The sequence below is a fragment of the Anser cygnoides genome, chromosome 3 (genome assembly GCF_040182565.1).
Source record: "Anser cygnoides isolate HZ-2024a breed goose chromosome 3, Taihu_goose_T2T_genome, whole genome shotgun sequence".
NCBI classification, from domain to species: Eukaryota; Metazoa; Chordata; class Aves; order Anseriformes; family Anatidae; genus Anser; species Anser cygnoides.
This window is the reverse complement of record NC_089875.1, coordinates 115,585,843-115,602,454: the sequence shown is the minus strand read 5'-3', so window position 1 is coordinate 115,602,454 and position 16,612 is coordinate 115,585,843. Positions and strand designations below refer to the sequence as shown.

General features: G+C 39.1%; 1 protein-coding gene across 10 annotated transcripts in view; it reads left to right on the top strand.

Moving 5' to 3' along the window:
• The window catches only part of ITSN2 (intersectin 2), an 81,208-nt gene that overhangs the window by 52,457 nt on the left and 12,139 nt on the right, over positions 1-16,612 (top strand). For 8 of the 10 annotated variants that reach the window (XM_066995026.1, XM_066995021.1, XM_066995023.1 and 5 more), the window contains 9 exons: positions 972-1,147; positions 1,430-1,574; positions 2,073-2,278; positions 3,125-3,189; positions 4,104-4,270; positions 4,594-4,639; positions 4,827-4,948; positions 5,407-5,503; positions 6,637-6,828. In XM_066995026.1, coding sequence (XP_066851127.1) covers positions 972-1,147; positions 1,430-1,574; positions 2,073-2,278; positions 3,125-3,189; positions 4,104-4,270; positions 4,594-4,639; positions 4,827-4,948; positions 5,407-5,503; positions 6,637-6,828 — 1,216 coding nt within the window. Of the gene's footprint in view, positions 1-971; positions 1,148-1,429; positions 1,575-2,072; positions 2,279-3,124; positions 3,190-4,103; positions 4,271-4,593; positions 4,640-4,826; positions 4,949-5,406; positions 5,504-6,636; positions 6,829-11,609; positions 15,240-16,612 lie in introns of those variants that run through there. The other 2 variants (XM_066995028.1, XM_066995027.1) reach the window with 2 other exon arrangements.

Genomic DNA, 16,612 nt, shown 5'->3' with positions numbered 1-16,612 from the left:
ATAGGGGAGAATTCAGAAAGCAGTGTATTATAGAATATTGAAACCTGTAGGTATTAACCTTCAGTTTGATAGAGTTAAATAATTTATTTGCATTTTCACACCAATGAAGTATAGACAAGGAAATAAAAGTTGTTGTTTTGGCTTCCTTTTCAGATAAAATTAACAGTCTCATTTAACTGCTGATATCCTGTTTTAGAAATACGCCAGCAGCCTCCTCCTCTCCTACCTTCAAGCTCAGCTGAGCTAACTAGCTGTTAGTATTTGATTAGCTGCTAATTTTAGCTTGCTTTTTCTTTCTATAGCTTTGACTATATGCAGAGTAATGGAGGCTTCAGTACTGATAGGAATGTGTAATACAAATGCTGTACTCTTAATCATTGCAATAAATAATAGAATTTTTGGGTGTGTTTTGTCTGCAGTTAATTGCAGGTCCAGCACATCCTTCCTCCAGTCTTTTACAGAAAATCACTGAGAAATGTGGTTGCCCTTCCCCACTTAAGACCACCACAGTTCTCTAAGCAGAGCTGTACCTGTTTTTTGTGCTGCTGGGCCAGCCAGCCACTGCTTCTTGGCTTTGTGTTCAATGAAATGCAACACAGTGCATCATAGATTTTGGCAAGTCAGAATTGCTCCAGGTGTCGTGTGTGGTCCCCAGTGTCAGGTTGTCTGGGGCCTGCTTGAAGGAATATGACATCTTTGAGGCCTGTCTCCACATGTCTCTGAAGCTGGCTGGCAGATTTGGTGTGTTACCTTGGAAGGAGCTGCTGGAGGCGCAGTGCAATTGCATCACCCTCTTTTTTGAACAGGGCAAAATCAGCTCAATTCTGAGAAAGGAAGAGATAAAAATGCTGATCCTGTGAGAGTGCTGCACACACTATTCAGAGTGCCAACAGGTGCTGACACACGAGATATCATCCTCTTGTTTCAGACAGCTAATTGTGTTTTTGTTGTACTTATCTGCCTGTCCATAGGTTGATGAAAAAAATGTTGGAGAACCTGGTTGGCTTTACGGGAGTTTTCAAGGACGTATTGGTTGGTTTCCGTGCAATTACGTAGAAAAAATACCAGAAGGAGAAAAACCTTTATCTCCTAAGAAGGCCTTACTTCCTCCGACAGTATCTTTATCTACTACCTCAGCTGCTTCAGAGTGAGTGTTTGTTACATTTGTGTTAAAACTGCTTTTTCAAAGTTAACGCATAATGTGCTGTATAGTATCATTAAATGATACAGAAAATATAAATGCAGAAAACTTACTGACAAGTCTACTTGAAAGTGTTAGCTTGCATATTTTAAATATTAGATAGTCTGCTGCGCATTGCATAGAATGATATGTTTTATATTTATTAAAAAAAAAAACCACAGTGATTCTACTGAGGTAATTTTTATAATAAAAATTGTCATGTTAAATATGCCTGTATTCAATTTGCAGACCACTTTCACCAAGTAAATCTGCAGAAGAATCTGATTACCAAAATGTACATTTTTCTAGCTTGAACGTTAATACAGCCTGGCAACAGAAATCAGCTTTCACTCGCACTGTGTCCCCTGGATCTGTTTCACCCATTCACGGACAGGTAAATTGCGTGAAAGTGGAGAACTTGCTGTTCACATTAATGACACTTTTTAAGAAAAAAAAAACGAAACAAAACACAAACACACTTTTCTAATTTTTCTAATACTGTGTGCACTGAACAGGCCAGGGATAAAAAACTAGTCTGAATTCTCCACTGCTGTCGATAGACATAATTCCATACATTTCAGAGGACTGGTGACCAAGAATGCTCATGCAATGTGTTTCATAATTTTGTGATTGTTTTTACCTGTAATTAGACACACAAGATATTTGTAACAAGTAAGAAACAGAATTGAGAGAGTGTTCCTGAGTCAATCACTTATATACAAGAATGTAAAGCATTGTCCAGGCAAAAAAAAGAAAAAAGAAGTTAGGCCAACACTTAGGAATGAACTTGCTTAGACTTCAACAAATGATACATCAGCATATGTTTATTTTTAGCACTTGCACCAGTTAGGGGTAGTATGGTCAGCCAACATCTCCACTTCTGTCTTAACAGGGGCAACCTGTCGAGAACTTAAAAGCACAAGCACTTTGCTCTTGGACTGCAAAAAAAGATAACCACTTGAATTTTTCAAAAAATGATATCATCACTGTCCTGGAGCAGCAGGAAAACTGGTGGTTTGGGGAGGTACATGGAGGACGGGGTTGGTTTCCAAAATCTTATGTCAAGCTCTTACCTGGAAGCGAAATCAAGAAAGAGGAGTAAGTGCGCCTTATTATTGTTTTGTTCTAAAGTTTAAAAAAAGAGGTGTTTTAGAGTGCAAAATCCTTGCAGTGCTTTAAAGTGCAGATTCCAATTAATGTTTATAATTTACACCATGCCATTTTAGGCTTTTATTATTTCATTCTTGCAAGCCAAGTAATGTTGGGCTCACTACTGAGTAAATAGACAGTTGTCCAAGCTGAGTGCTGTGAAAAGTCGATGGTGTTTGGTCATTCATCAAGTGCCAGCTTTCTTTTGGTTCATTACCAAGTCAGATCTCTTGCAGTGGAGTTGCTTTGTGCCTCTGAAGGGTGCCAACTTCTAAGTGACCTACAAGGAATTCCTTAACATTCAGCATTAAAAGCTCGTAAGGCACACCTTACAGAAACAGTGCTATTTTTCTTTCTTGGAAAGATCCTTATGTCTAATCTAATGCCGTATGTAACTGCTCGGGTAGTTATTCAGAGCCTGGTTACTGCTGGAGTGGCTTCACCACCGTGTGTGAATTGTTCTTGTTATGTGTTACGATGAAAGGTCTTAGAAATTCTCCAGTATGAGAAGTTAGACAAATTTATTTTGTACTTCTTTCAGATAGCGTAATTTGTGAATATATCTTGTTCTATAATACTACTTTTTTTTTTAAAAGTGTGCTGTGCTCTTGGATGCTACTCACATCTTAAATTCCCATAATATCTGTCACTGTTTGAGAGTCAAGGAAGCCTTTGTAAATAATTTAGAGGAAATACCAATTTTAAGACAGCTGAAGTGAGCTTAGTCTCATCCTAAGAAAGAGATTTTTCTTGGTCAGACTTTTTAGTTACTCAAACTTTTTTTTCTTTCCACAGACCAGAAGCTATTTATGCAGCTGTAAAGAAAAAAACTAATACACAGTCTTACACAGTAGGAGAGGGTAAGACTGCATGAAATGTATTACTTAATGATATACCCTGTTTCTGCTTAACGGCATGTGACTCAGAAAAATTTCTGAGCAAGTCTTTTAATGTTTGTCCAAAAGATACAGTGTGAATGTCGAGCTATTATTATGAGAATCCTAAAACAAGAACTTGAGTAAAATTTGTAACTGATTAAGGTTGAGCATAGGCAAATTTTTTTGTTTGTTGGGTTGTGTTTGATTGCTTGTTTGTTTAGGGCTTATGCTCCAGTAATTTACTTCTGAAAATTAAAATGTCTCGTACCCATAAGCTGACTTCTCTTCTTGCTGTTCTCTACTGTACTATTCTGTGCTGTAGAAATAGGAGAAGGGATTCTAGTCTTCTGAATGTGGATCATTCTCTTTTAATCAGTAGGGAGTAGAGAAAATAAGTATTACTGCAGAAGAATTTGTCAGAAACACTTTCTAAGCCTTTTAATACAGTATATTTCTGTTTCCCCAGTTATGTTTTTATTCCAATTGTGTTTTTCATTTCTGCTGTATTAGATAAGAATGGATTTAATCAGATGTAGGTGTGGAATATACATTCCTGCTATGCAACATGGAGGTAGGGTGGAGTACTTCTTAAAAGAGATGTAAGTTCTTTAGCTGTGGCCTACAGGCTTATCTGCAGTCTGTTCAAAGGGTACTGACTCTCACTCTGCCAAATTAATTTGTCTGTAAGATGTTGTGTACCCTTAATTCCAAGTTGTAAGCACGAGGCCAGCTGTGATTACAACCAGGCAGGTAGGCTGATGCTCAGGCTTGCTAAGACATGATCCACGCTGTGAACACACTGATGAACGTTGGTATCAACGGTACTTTTGCTTGTGTCTGATGTACTTTTATCCTCTTATCTATTCTCTCCTCCTTTATATGTACTGTTTGCACAGAGTATGTTGCGCTGTATTCGTATTCAAGCTCTGAACCTGGTGACTTGACTTTTACGGAAGGAGAGGAAATTCTCGTGACCCAGAAAGAAGGGGAATGGTGGACAGGGAGCATCGATGACAGAACTGGAATCTTCCCCTCCAATTATGTCAGACCAAAGGATCAAGAAGTGAGTTCTTATTTTGAGTCTTACTTAATGCATGATGCTTTCTCTCAATTTTAGTATATTTCTGTTATTGATACCCACCTATTAGATACTGATTTTAAGCAGAGATTAAAGTCCTTTGCAGAAAAGAAGAGCATAAAGCTTGAGTCCTGAATCAGAGCTCTAGCCACAGTGTCACATTGACTATCTCAGTACAGGAGCATGGTATTTTGTTAAATATGGCCTCAGAGTTAAAACCTCTATTTTCTTTTCACATGCTTAAAGATGGTGCAAAGTCTACTGGTTTTATTGCTTATTAAAAGAAGATTGCTTTGTCTTTTTTGTAGGGTTCTAGTAGTGCTGGCAAAACTGGAACAATAAATAAGAAACCTGGTAAGTGTGTTATAACTTCAGCGTTTTGGATCGTTTTTAAAGTGATGATGAGTGGTTAGGTTCATAGCAGTGTTATAATGGCAGCTAGTGTGCTTACCTGCAAGTTATGTGCCAGTGTATTTCTGTGGAAATGGCTCTTATTGTAACGGAAAAGATAACAAATGCAATTAATATATTGTCTTTTCAGAAATCGCTCAGGTTACTACTGCCTATGCTGCCTCAGGATCTGAACAGCTTAGTCTCGCTCCAGGACAGCTAATACTTATTCTGAAGAAAAATGCTAGTGGATGGTGGCAAGGAGAGCTCCAGGTAATTAATTGAAGGAAACATAATTCTGATTCAGTGAACAGTAATGAGGTGATCTTTGGTTTTATTTGAAAAAACAAACAAGTAGTGTTTTGAAAGCTGGTTAGAAAGTTGTAGTATCTCATTAGAAACTATATTTGATACGTAAGTGCAATTTTCATAGAGGAAATATTCAGCCCTTCCTTGAAATTGTGCACTGAAATCATTAACTGCGATTAAAAATTAATTCATTAACCTTGAATGTACACATTTGCCAGAGCATATCAGGATGCAGTTTTATTGAATTGGGCTGGTTCATCCTCTAGCTAGAATTTACCTTCTGAGATGTTTGGTGTTTAATTGGTGTTGGAAGACCAACTTTTTCTCTCTTTAGTAGGTAAAGCTGTGTGACATATTTGTTGCGTTTTTCCAGTCTATAGACTATTTGGTTTCTTGTGTAATAACCATTTAAATGTTTACAGGCAAGAGGGAAAAAGAGACAGAAAGGATGGTTCCCTGCCAGTCATGTGAAATTACTGGGTCCAAGCAGTGAGCGAACGACATCTGCTGCTCCCACAGGTGACAAAAAAAAAAAAAAAAAGAAAAAGATTTTATTTATATTTCACTTAAAGTATTTCATATAACTGCTTTGGTTGTTCAGATACTAATCTGAATTACATCGCTAGCTCAGTAGTATATTTAATGGCCTTACCTTACTGTGCATCACTGTGGAAGGTAAAGTCCTAGTCAGAACCTGGGTCTTTTGACAGACATGTGCATTCAGATATTATCTCTGACCATGAGAGGCAAAATCTCATGGCTTCTTAATCAAAACAGTTCTTCGTGGGGCCCCTGCCGTGGCTGGTACTTAGCCACCTACCTTACAACAGAAAATCTCAGTCATACAATGACATTTATATCCAGAAATCTATGAGGATCAGCAGTCCCTCTTCTACAGAAAAGCTTCTTAATTTTTCTGAATGCCCTGAAGAGTTAACTCTTCTTGTTTGGAAACTCCTTTTGGCCAAATGCCAGCAACAATCTTACAGAATATTAGCAATCATTGGCAAACACCTTAGAATAATACATACCCTTCTTTCTAAGAAGGGAGACTGAGCTGCAATTTCCACTAGTTTTTTTCATTTGGATGGCTGGCTACAAATGAGATTATTTCACAGAAAAGTAGTTTTTGTGGTTCTGCATGCCTAAATTGTGCTGCTCTCCGCAGCTATGACTCGCTTATACAACAGCTTCCTGGGTATTACTGGACAAAACTTCCCTTTGACTACGTTTGTAGTTCGTGATTAGCTAATGTGTGTTTCCTCTTCCTTTGCTGCATTTTTCTCACAAGTATCAGCTGTAAGATAATCAAACTCACCTTCCCTGCTGAGCCAGTGGAAGAGAGAGTAGTATACTTGATTATATTTTAAATGTTTAGAAGGTCATTAGATCCTATTTCTAATGGAAATAATTTGCTATACAAGTGCATAGATAGATATCTAAAATCAACGTAAATATTTCTGCCTGGCCCAGTTCAAAATCTGAGTAAAAGAAAAGGGAGAACAGTTCCGCATCAAGATAAGATCATGTCTGGTGTGTTTCTTATGTAACAGTTTATGTGACATTGTTGTTTGTTTCCTGTGACTGTGTAGAATACTGAAAAAATAATACTTGTGTAACAGCATTCTGCTAACTTTGGTTTTTCTTAATAGTGTGTCAAGTGATAGCAATGTATGATTACATGGCAAACAATGAAGACGAGCTCAGTTTCTCCAAAGGGCAGCTAATTAACGTACTGAGCAAAGACGATGCTGACTGGTGGCAAGGAGAAATCAGTGGTGTGACAGGTCTCTTCCCCTCAAACTACGTGAAGATGACCACAGATTCTGATCCAAGTCAGCAGTGTAAGCAACATTTTTCTTAAAAAAGCATTTTGTTACTTTATTTCAAAAGTGCGTTGCTCTTCTTTTGCTTTGTGTTTGGAATTTAGAGTTCCATGCATTGACTGAACTTATTGGTATTTTAAAAAGTCTTTCTTTAAATACCTTACTATAGTTCTAAGTGCTTTAAATACTTTTCTATTTAACCTACAAACAACCATCACATTACCAACCAGCCAGCGTGTAACAGTAAGGGTGCAAGGGTGAGCTAAAATATTAGATTTGATAGGTGATTACCTTCCATTAAAGATGCTGATGTTTGATAACTTACACTGACTGGGGGTCAGTGCATGTATATTATGCTCGATTGTAGAACTTCATCAAGTTTTATAAAATATGAAAAAAGTGTCTCCTGTAGTCAACTTTAACTTACATTTAAACTATTTATCAAATCAGTAAAAATAACCACAGAATGGATTAAAAAAAACCACCACAAACATAGCAAATTTTGCACACAAACGTAGTAAATGTTTCTGGTCCCCTGCCCACCTTTCTGTTGTTTTTTTTTGTTGTTGTTTTGTCCCCTCTCCACGGAGAAAATTACCTCTGTTCTTACTCACCTGGCTTTTCATCCTGGGGCACTGTGATTAAATCAACTTTTGATCAGCCTGTGATATTAGTGGCTTTGGGAGACCGCTTGGGTTTGGTCTAAAAGTTGATCCTTTCACGTGCCAAGCCTCCTCCCTTCACTTTCTGTTTTTCCCTAAGCATCATTTGTATTTTTCACAATATAAAGAGGTGCATCTGGAAGTCTGCTTGAGTCTGGTTAAAAGCTAGTCTGTAGGACTTAAATTTGATTAGCTTAGCTGTATTGTTAGAGAAGAATTCCCAAACTGGAGGTACAACTTTGATTGGAAAGATGAAATATTTTCCCTCTGTAGCTTGCTATAGTACCTGGTCAAACTACAATGTTGCACCATTCTTGAGGTTTTTAGTTAAATTACATCTGTGCTAACATTTTTGGTAACACATTGATGTGTTGGGTTTTTGTTTGTTTTATTTTAAATGCTTTTGACTGCTGTGGCTGAGATGTCAAAAACTTCTGCATTTAGATTGAACCTAATGTACTTTTGATTAGGCGTATCTAAATGACTGAAATATTCCTCTGTTTTTTTCTCTTTTCATGTAGACAAAATCTCAATTTGGAAGAAATAGTATAGACTAAATCCAGACAGGCAATGAAATTAAGGTTAATGGGAACGTTTGATGTGATAATCTTTCTCGTTTTTTGTTAAGTCATTAGACTCTTTCTCAGACTTCAATGTTGAGGATTAAAAATATTTCCAGCCACATCAAATTGTGGCTGTGTGAAGAGAGTTGTCCTTTGAAAGTATATGGACAAGGCCAGCCAGTCGCAGTCAGCAAAAAGCAGATCTCATCTGTACTTGGCTGTTACAGTTCTGTTTCTCTGAGAAGTTGTTGTCGTCTTGTCTATGAAGCAGATCTGCTGATGCTTAATTAAGAAAACTTGCCTATTGATGAATGAAGAATGTGTTGAAAATCTAAACAAAAAATTCTCTGAGTATTTCAAATAAGCCAACTCGTGAATCAGTTTTGTGCCAGAATTTGTCACTCTTGTGTAATGTTAAAATGAGTGCATCTGGAAACATCAGGAAAAAAACAGCAGTATTCTGTCTAGACCCCTCTCAAAACCAGCATGGCTTAAGTGCAGCATCAGGCAAACACCATTACACAGATTTCTGTGATGGCTCACGTCAGCTGGGCTGCTTCCACATGGGGTGAAGTCTGAGCTAGTAAGCTGTGGTAGCAGTAAGCTAGCACTACCATTCAATAACCACAGAAAGAATTAAATATGTACTGACCGAACTTTCAAACTTCCTTGGATATTTTAAAAATTTTTTTATGCTTATACTTAAACGTAGTGCAGAAATTATTACTGGTGTTCTTGACAAATTGGTAAGGAACTATCCCACTGAAGTGTTTCTTTGGTCTTCTAGGGACCAGTTTAGACATATGATAAAAAGCAGTATAATTTTTAAAATGTATTCTCATATGTTAAAGAATTCTTAACCTAAGTATTGTAATGCTTTTGTTGACAAATACCAATTTTTCTTACTGTCTCTTCTAGACAGTCAAATGTAATCATATGTGAACGGGAGCAGGCAGATAGGATTTACTCAGATAGGTTTGTAGCTTACGAAAATTCTACTTTTCCCTCAAATCTAAACTCCGTTATATGGGCCACCTTTGTACCCAGAGCCTTTCCTGGATTTTTTTACTTAAAACTGTAATGGCAAACTTCCCTAGCAACGCAGTAACTTGGCTCAGCAAGATGATTCTTCTCTTCGGTTGCTTAAATAGCTTTCTGAGCAGAATAAGCTATGCCGACAGGATGACTCTTCTTGTCATTGTAGCTGTACACTCTGGCATGGGGTGTCTGCAAGAAAAAAGAAAAAAAAAGGATATCACAGTTCTGTAAGCAGGTCTCTTAATACAAACCAGGTCTTGGTAATTGCAGAACAGAAAGCACTGAGAGTCTTGCTCTCAGTGACGTTGGTGATGGTTAGAGCTACTCAGGTTTTAATGACATTTTAATAGCTCTTATTCTAATGTTTGCCCCCAAATCATCCTGATGCAAATAAATACGTGCAGAAAGTTTTAAAACATGAATAGCTATAGATTTACTTACAGGAATATCTGTTATTTTCTTTTCTTCGAGTGCTCGCTCATCCATTGAGGGTCAGATCTTTTGTGTGTTGCCAGTATCTGTGTGGTGCGTCTACCAGGCTTTCCTCCTGCTCTTCCCAGGGGGTGCAGGTGGGGAGCGCTGACCACCTGACAGCTCTTTCTGATGGCCTGGTCTGATCTGGAGATAATTCTGTCACTTGAGACAATCTTCATCTGCTTTAAACAGTTGGGTTTAGGAACTTGTTCCCTTCTTACATATTGGCTTTTTCAGTTTGTCGTCTTGTCCATGGGACCAGTCTGAGCCTTTTCCTTGTATTTTCTTTAGCTGCGACTTTCTCCCCTCATCCACCTCAGATGGAGGCAAGACAAGTGGTCCAGCTACATTTGCATAGTTAGTTGCTGGATGTCTTTTGTATCAGAGATCTGCTTGTTCTCTCAGAGACATTCTTGCTGAGAGATGGAAAACTCAGCCGGGTAGACCTGCCTGTGCTCCGTGTGCAGAGCATAAGTGGAGCTCCTCTTACCTGAGGTGTCTCTGAGATTTCTATTTCATCGAACTGAAATGTACCAGTTCTTTCTGCTTTAATGCATGCATAGTTCCTGTTTCTGTCCACTCTTTTTCCTTTCCATAGGCCAGTGCTGCTGAAGCTCCTCAGGCATCTAAATTATTCCTTCTGGTGCTTAGACCTGAGCTCCAGGTAGTCCCCGCTGCTTGACGAGCACCTCCTTCCCCCCCGAAATCTCACTGCTGTACCTTCTGTCAGTGCAGTGGCCTTGGGCAAAGAGGGTTAGACTGGAAGCACTGGGAACAACAGATTCTTTCTCCCTAGACTGCTCTTGACATGCGTATGACAACAGCGTGAATTTCCTTAGCAACGCACTTCGTGGTTTTAGTAATACCAGTGGATCTACCTAATTTTTCCCTCCCTGAGCCTTACTTGTACATGAGACACGTTAGAGAAATGAGGCAAGTCCTGTCCTTTCACCAACTTCTGTCTTTCCAGAAGCTTATTTCTATGCATGAAAGATCATAATTTCTGTTCACCATTGTCTAATTAGTGAAGCTGACTCATTTTCAAGGGTGTTTGCACCGAAAAACCAACTTGTGCACCGACATACTTGGGGCAGGTGCGTTTCTGTGCCTGTAGATGGACAATGCTCTGGAAGCACTCAGCGTTCCTGCGCAGTAACTTCTCTTTTCGGCTATGAAGTAAGGGGTTGTGATACCACTGGCTTTGAAGTATTGCATGTTGCAGGTCTACGTTCACTTCTTAACACATGAAGGCTAAGAACGTATTCTAAGATTTAGTTCAACAGCTCCAGAACATTTATCCCTTTTACCAGGGAGCAAATAGGAAATCAGTCCCTTAAGGTATAGTTATGCTGTTGTTTAGTGTTTCTAAAAAGAATTGGTAAGTCGATCAGGTTTGTTAAAGCTTCCAGGTTGAACGCCTGAGGCCTGCACCACTCCTCCCACAGGATGTGCACTACCTCTGCCTTTGCCCTGACGCAGCAGTGCCTCTTGTAGACCATGTAGAGCCCTTGGTTTCTGACGGGAATGTGAAGTGGTGGGGGACTTCCTGGGCAAATACTTACCAGAGACAAGGTTTTAGGTCATTTCAGGCTTTGAACAGAGCTGAACAGGTTAATTTTTGTGTGCCGATATGAATAGCACTGAGGCTTTTCTTTACAAGTTGACTTTCTATTTGCTTTTCTAATGCCTTATTACAAGTTTTTCAGGAGAAATCCTGGCTTTGTTGAAATCTCAGGGAATTTTGCCATTGCCTTTTAAAAATAACCTAGGGCTTGACCTTGTGTGTTAAATCTACATAACAGAAGTCTTCCTTGAGAAGAAAAGTGAGTCAACTGCAGTGGTTTTGAGTCAGTGATGGCTGGTCGAAAGTACTTAACGCTGGGTGTGTTTATAAATATCAAATTGCAAGAGTAGAAGCACGTTATGCCTGTTTTCAGAAAGCTGAGTGTTAGCCATTCCTTTCTGACCTTTGTGGTGTTGTTCTGTCTGTCCATAGAACTCATATGTTTCACTCTTCAAATTTATGTTCATTTTATCCTTCATTTTTTTTTGTTTTTTTTAGGACCCAATGTTGTCTTCCAGTGTGAAAGCACCTCAGAGACCCACTATCCAAGTTTGACTGTAGCGTGGAGGCAGGGTGGCCAGCCCTGCTCAAAAATCTCTGAAACAATCCTTTTGCTTCGTTTGAATGTTAGATCCAGTCAAGAAATTAGGTTTTTGTGGGTTTTCTTATAACATTTACAGTTGATTTGTAAAAGGAGAAAGGATAGTGGGTCTTTGTGTGGCTTTCACTGCTGTTCATTCTTGTTTCCTTTAGCATTTTTCTTTGGCATTGATAATCCTAGATCATTAGCATGCATATCAAGTTATCATTTGCATGGTGGGATTGCAGACACACAAAGACCCACTATTTGCACAGTTTATCTGAGCTGTTTTGAATGGGCAGTTGTGTTCTTTTAATGTTGTAATGTACATACTTTGCAGAATTAAAATGTTCGCTGATTACTGTTCTAATGGATTTGATTTAATCTTCTACATATTGAGCTTTTAAAATGACAGCCCATAAGGCTCATCCAGAAACTAAACCCTACCTGTCTGTACTGCTGGTGGTCACTGTGATTACAAACATGCTACACGATCTAAGATTTAGATCTGGTGCAGTCCAGCCTTTAATACCCTTTTTACTGGGGAAGAAATATTAAGCATAGAATGGAAGATGCTTTTTTTTTTTCTTCCTTCACAGTAGTCCTATAGCAGGAATTCAGGTTGTTTTGGCTTGATAAGTTGTACCCCTAAACAACCTCCTTCCTTGATTCAGTTTTAGCAGATAGTGAATGTGTACTAGTTAGTGCAGTAAGTACTTGTACAGCCTCTGTGCTACTAGACCCTTGCCCTGCTCCTTTTTTTCATTAAATAGTTACGATACTGAGTGGTGTTTTTATCTTGCTACAGTCTTCAGTGACTTAAAGTACCAGCTGAAAGCTGCTGCTCTCTATTTGGTAAATAAATAGCAGCCTAATACATAGGCAGCCTTGGTAAAGAGTTGTTGTCAGAAGAGAAACACTAACAGACACCTGGAGCTGAAGGCAGAGAATTTTGGTTTAAAAATGGACCTATATTCCTCATCTACAAAGTGCTCCTTGAAGGTACAGTTACGGCACGCTAGCGATACAATGCAGTAAAGGTGCCCACGTTTTATTAGGATGGGGAGAGAGAGGAAATGGGACTTCAGGACTATAAGCCTGATATCCCTTTCAATGAAAGGATTAATCAATCAATAGCAGACTACCCATCTGATGAAATAGTTCTTTGATCCTGTAACAACAGGAGAGATCTAGTCAACACAGTATTTAATTTAGTAGGTTTCCTGAACTTGGTAACAAAACAGTAAAGGTCACTTATGCAATCAGAAATGTTTACAAACCACTGTATGTTTACTATATTTATATATATATGAATGTTGTGAAGGTACTATCAGGAAAAGGTTAGTCAAATTGCAGAGATTTAAAAGCCTTTCTCCGAAATTTCTATAGAAAAAGCGGAATGTTACATATTTAATATACTTTATCAAATGATGTATATGTGCCCTTTAAGTCAGAGGTATATCTTTTGTGCAATACAGACTACAGCAATGTGCCTACATAAAACTACAAATGGATTTTTATTCTGGATGTATTTTGTCTAAACCAGTATTTTGTCATAGAATGAAATGTTATTGTAGGCAAATAATGTGCTAGATAATTTCTCCAGTATTCTAGCTGACTCGTTTTCCTTTTGAAACTACATTTTTAAATATTTCTGCTAAAATATGCTAATCACTCTGAATTGCCTTCTCTTAATTTCTGGTTTTGAAGGTCTGTTTAACGCAGACCAAACTTTGTTGTGCTACACCAGTGGCGTCAAGCAGTCAGACACTCGTGTTAGTCTGAGAATTAGGTGATCTTATGAATTATCCCATTTCTAAGAGGCACTGTGAACCTGTGGGATTTAAGCTAAGCTGACATCCCAAATGTTCAATGTCAGTTTTCCTGGAATGCCGAATTGCTACTCATTGATTTTGGAAAAAGAAAAACAATTTCACATCCTATCTGGGATGATTTACAAAATAATATCGTGGCACTTTCCAAAAACAACTGTCATTCTACCCAATTTTAATGGTACAGTTGGAGATTAGGGTAGCATCAAGTACAGTTTCACACAAGTAGCCCTGTCGTTGGGTATGTAGATATGAGTGTTACTAATTATTGCAACAGCTGCCCCTCAGTTTGAACTGATGAGTATTATGATGAAGCATTTTGGGCTTTCACAGTTACCTTCTGATATTTCAGTGTTACTTGAGTATGGTCTAAATTCTGTAATGACAATGGTAATAATAATAATAGATTTAATAATAATGCTGATTGAAAGAGATAATGTCCCTGCCATTGGTATTTCTCTTTTCAGAAGTCTGCCTAATACAGGTCAAGCACAATCACCTGAGAGCTCTGCTCTCCTGTCACGTGCTGGTGCAGAAAGAATCGCACAGCTGTATCAGGCTGTCAGTAGGAAAGGCTATGCTGAGGATGTATGTACTGCGGGATTTTAAAATAATCTCTATCAGCAAAGAGGTGCAGCTAATGGAAGCTGTATTTAAATCAGATTTTTTGATTTTAAAGTGTCCAGTCTTTGCTGATTGTGTGTAACCCGCTCTGTCATTGATAAATGACCCTGGAGTGAGGTTCAAGTATTGTCCCAGCCAGCCAAGTAAAACTGGCGTTGAAGTGCTCATCCTGGATTTGGGTGAAGACAGTTCAGCTAAGGACAGGGTGAAGGCTAGGGATATTTCTTGAATTGACAGTCCTCCCTGAAGGCCTGAGAGTCTAAGTGTTGCTCAGAGCCACAAGATGTTAAAACCGAAACAAAATATGACATTGCCTGCAGCATAGCACTGGCTTAATGCCGTTTCCTACGGGCCAGCAGAGAATGGGGGCCGTTGTGTAACTGGGGGTGAGAATGCAAACAATGCTCTAAGTGCACAAGAACAAGGACTGAAGCGCTTCCTAATTTTGTAATTGTCTGGTTTGCATCAAAACCTACAAAAGCTTAGTTTTCAAAGCTTGATTTCCAAAGCTGAGTTTCTGCTCAGCGATTAGATCTGTGCAGGAAAGTCTTGTGCGACCACCGAGACCCGGTGCAGGTCTGGGTGTGTGAGTAGTCAGTGTGAAAGCAGAGCGCTGCGCTAACGTCGTCCTTACTAGTGTTGTAGTTAGGAGCACAGGAGGCATAAAGCTCCACCACAAAGTTACACGCTAACAGTCAAAACATGTCCTACCAGTCGATGACCATGTGTCCCACCTCAGTGCTTTGTCAGATCGTATCCCCGTGTGATGCTTTGGGGTCGGGGTAAAACACCTGTACATAAGTCTGCTCGTAGGAACGCTGGCGAACCTTGGCCTGTAGTCGTGTTGGGAGCTGCTGCAGGGTAATGCTACTTCGATGTAATGAACTAATAAACTGCTACTTAATGGTGTGTGCTGCCTTAAAATTACCTTTTGTTGTTCTCTTCAAGCTAGAGTATTAACGTGTGGGGATGGTTGTTCAGACATGCAAACGCAGGCTGTGCTTAGCATGAGGCAATTGTTCATCTTTGTTTTCAAACAAAGTTGTAAGATAACTATGCAAATGTACTTTATTAAAGGGACGCATAAAAGGATCTAGTTTGTCTGTTGTGGTTTTTTTGTTCACCTGGGGAGGTTTTTTTTCCTGTCTGAATAGTTGGGACAAGCATTATGTTACCTGGGTCTGTGACACAGCAACTTAGTTGTGCTTTTTACCTCTTGCACATTGAATCATTAATTTCTTCTTTTGTAGTGGAGAGAGTAAACTGCACATAGTGATTAGGGGAGGTTGGATACAACTCTGATTATGTTTCCTGGGGCCTGATGGAAACCAACCTTTTCAAATTTGCTGGATTAGTTCCTTTCACAGGTTCCAGGAGGCACAGAGGCTACTGACAGCTACAGGCAGTGACAGGAGTACGCTGCAAACCGAATAGCCTCTCGGTGTGCCAGCAGAGCTGGGAGTGAGAGATGTTCCCCGACACCATCAGTCTGTTCTCTGGCTGTAGTGAAGGGGCTCCTATAATGCTGCTCCATGCTGAGATGTGCTCTTTCTACAGTAGCCTTGGAAAACAGAGGCAGGTTAACACAAAAAACAAAAGCCTTATCTGCTTTATCCAACCTTATCAACTGGTTTGAGCTAAAAAACAAACCCTCAAAACCAAAAAATCCACAAATCTTAATCCAAGCTATCTCCCTACAAACAGAGTTTATTAAAGTAGGCCACATCTGCCTCTAAATTGTCCTCACTAAATGACCTGGCTGTGATGTCTCTGGGCTTGCTTAGGTATAGACAGATCCTTCAGGGAAGGTGCTTGAGCTCATGTTTGAGGCTCAAGATGTCTTTCCGAAGCTGTCATTTTTTAAATGTGTTTTTTCATTATTCATTGAGTGGGCAGCTTTGTTGGGGAAGCGGGCAAAGCATGTGGTGCCTAGGCAAATCTGGGTGCCTTTGAGAGCTTTGTGACTGTCTGGTTTTTACCTCAATTCTTTGTAAGTGGCTTTACTTAAAGAATTTAAATTCACTTCCCCTTTTTGAACAAAGGAAAAAAATGATATATTTTTTTGAAATGGTGATAGATCTTGTTCATCTGTCTTTCACAGAAGGATTTTTTCAGAAAGTGTCATTCTTCCCCTAGAACTTACCTCAAGTCCAGAATATGTCGGTAATTTGAAAGGTCCCCTCTGCCCCTGGTTTTCAAGTGTTTGAATCTCATGCAGGATAGAACATCTTTTGACTGTGAAACTCTAGCTTTCCAAGCAGGGTTAACTAAGTTAGTAGCAAGAAAGTATTTCTTGTTCAGGTATATTTGGAGAGGGAAGTGTAATATTAAACATAAGTTTAGAGACTGGGATTTCCTGTTTATAAACTCTCCAGCTTGTTCTCCCCTGCCCCTGCGAGACAGCTGCTTCCACATCTTGGAGAGCAGGATTTAACACGAAAGGTGCCACAGCCGTGGTAGGCATC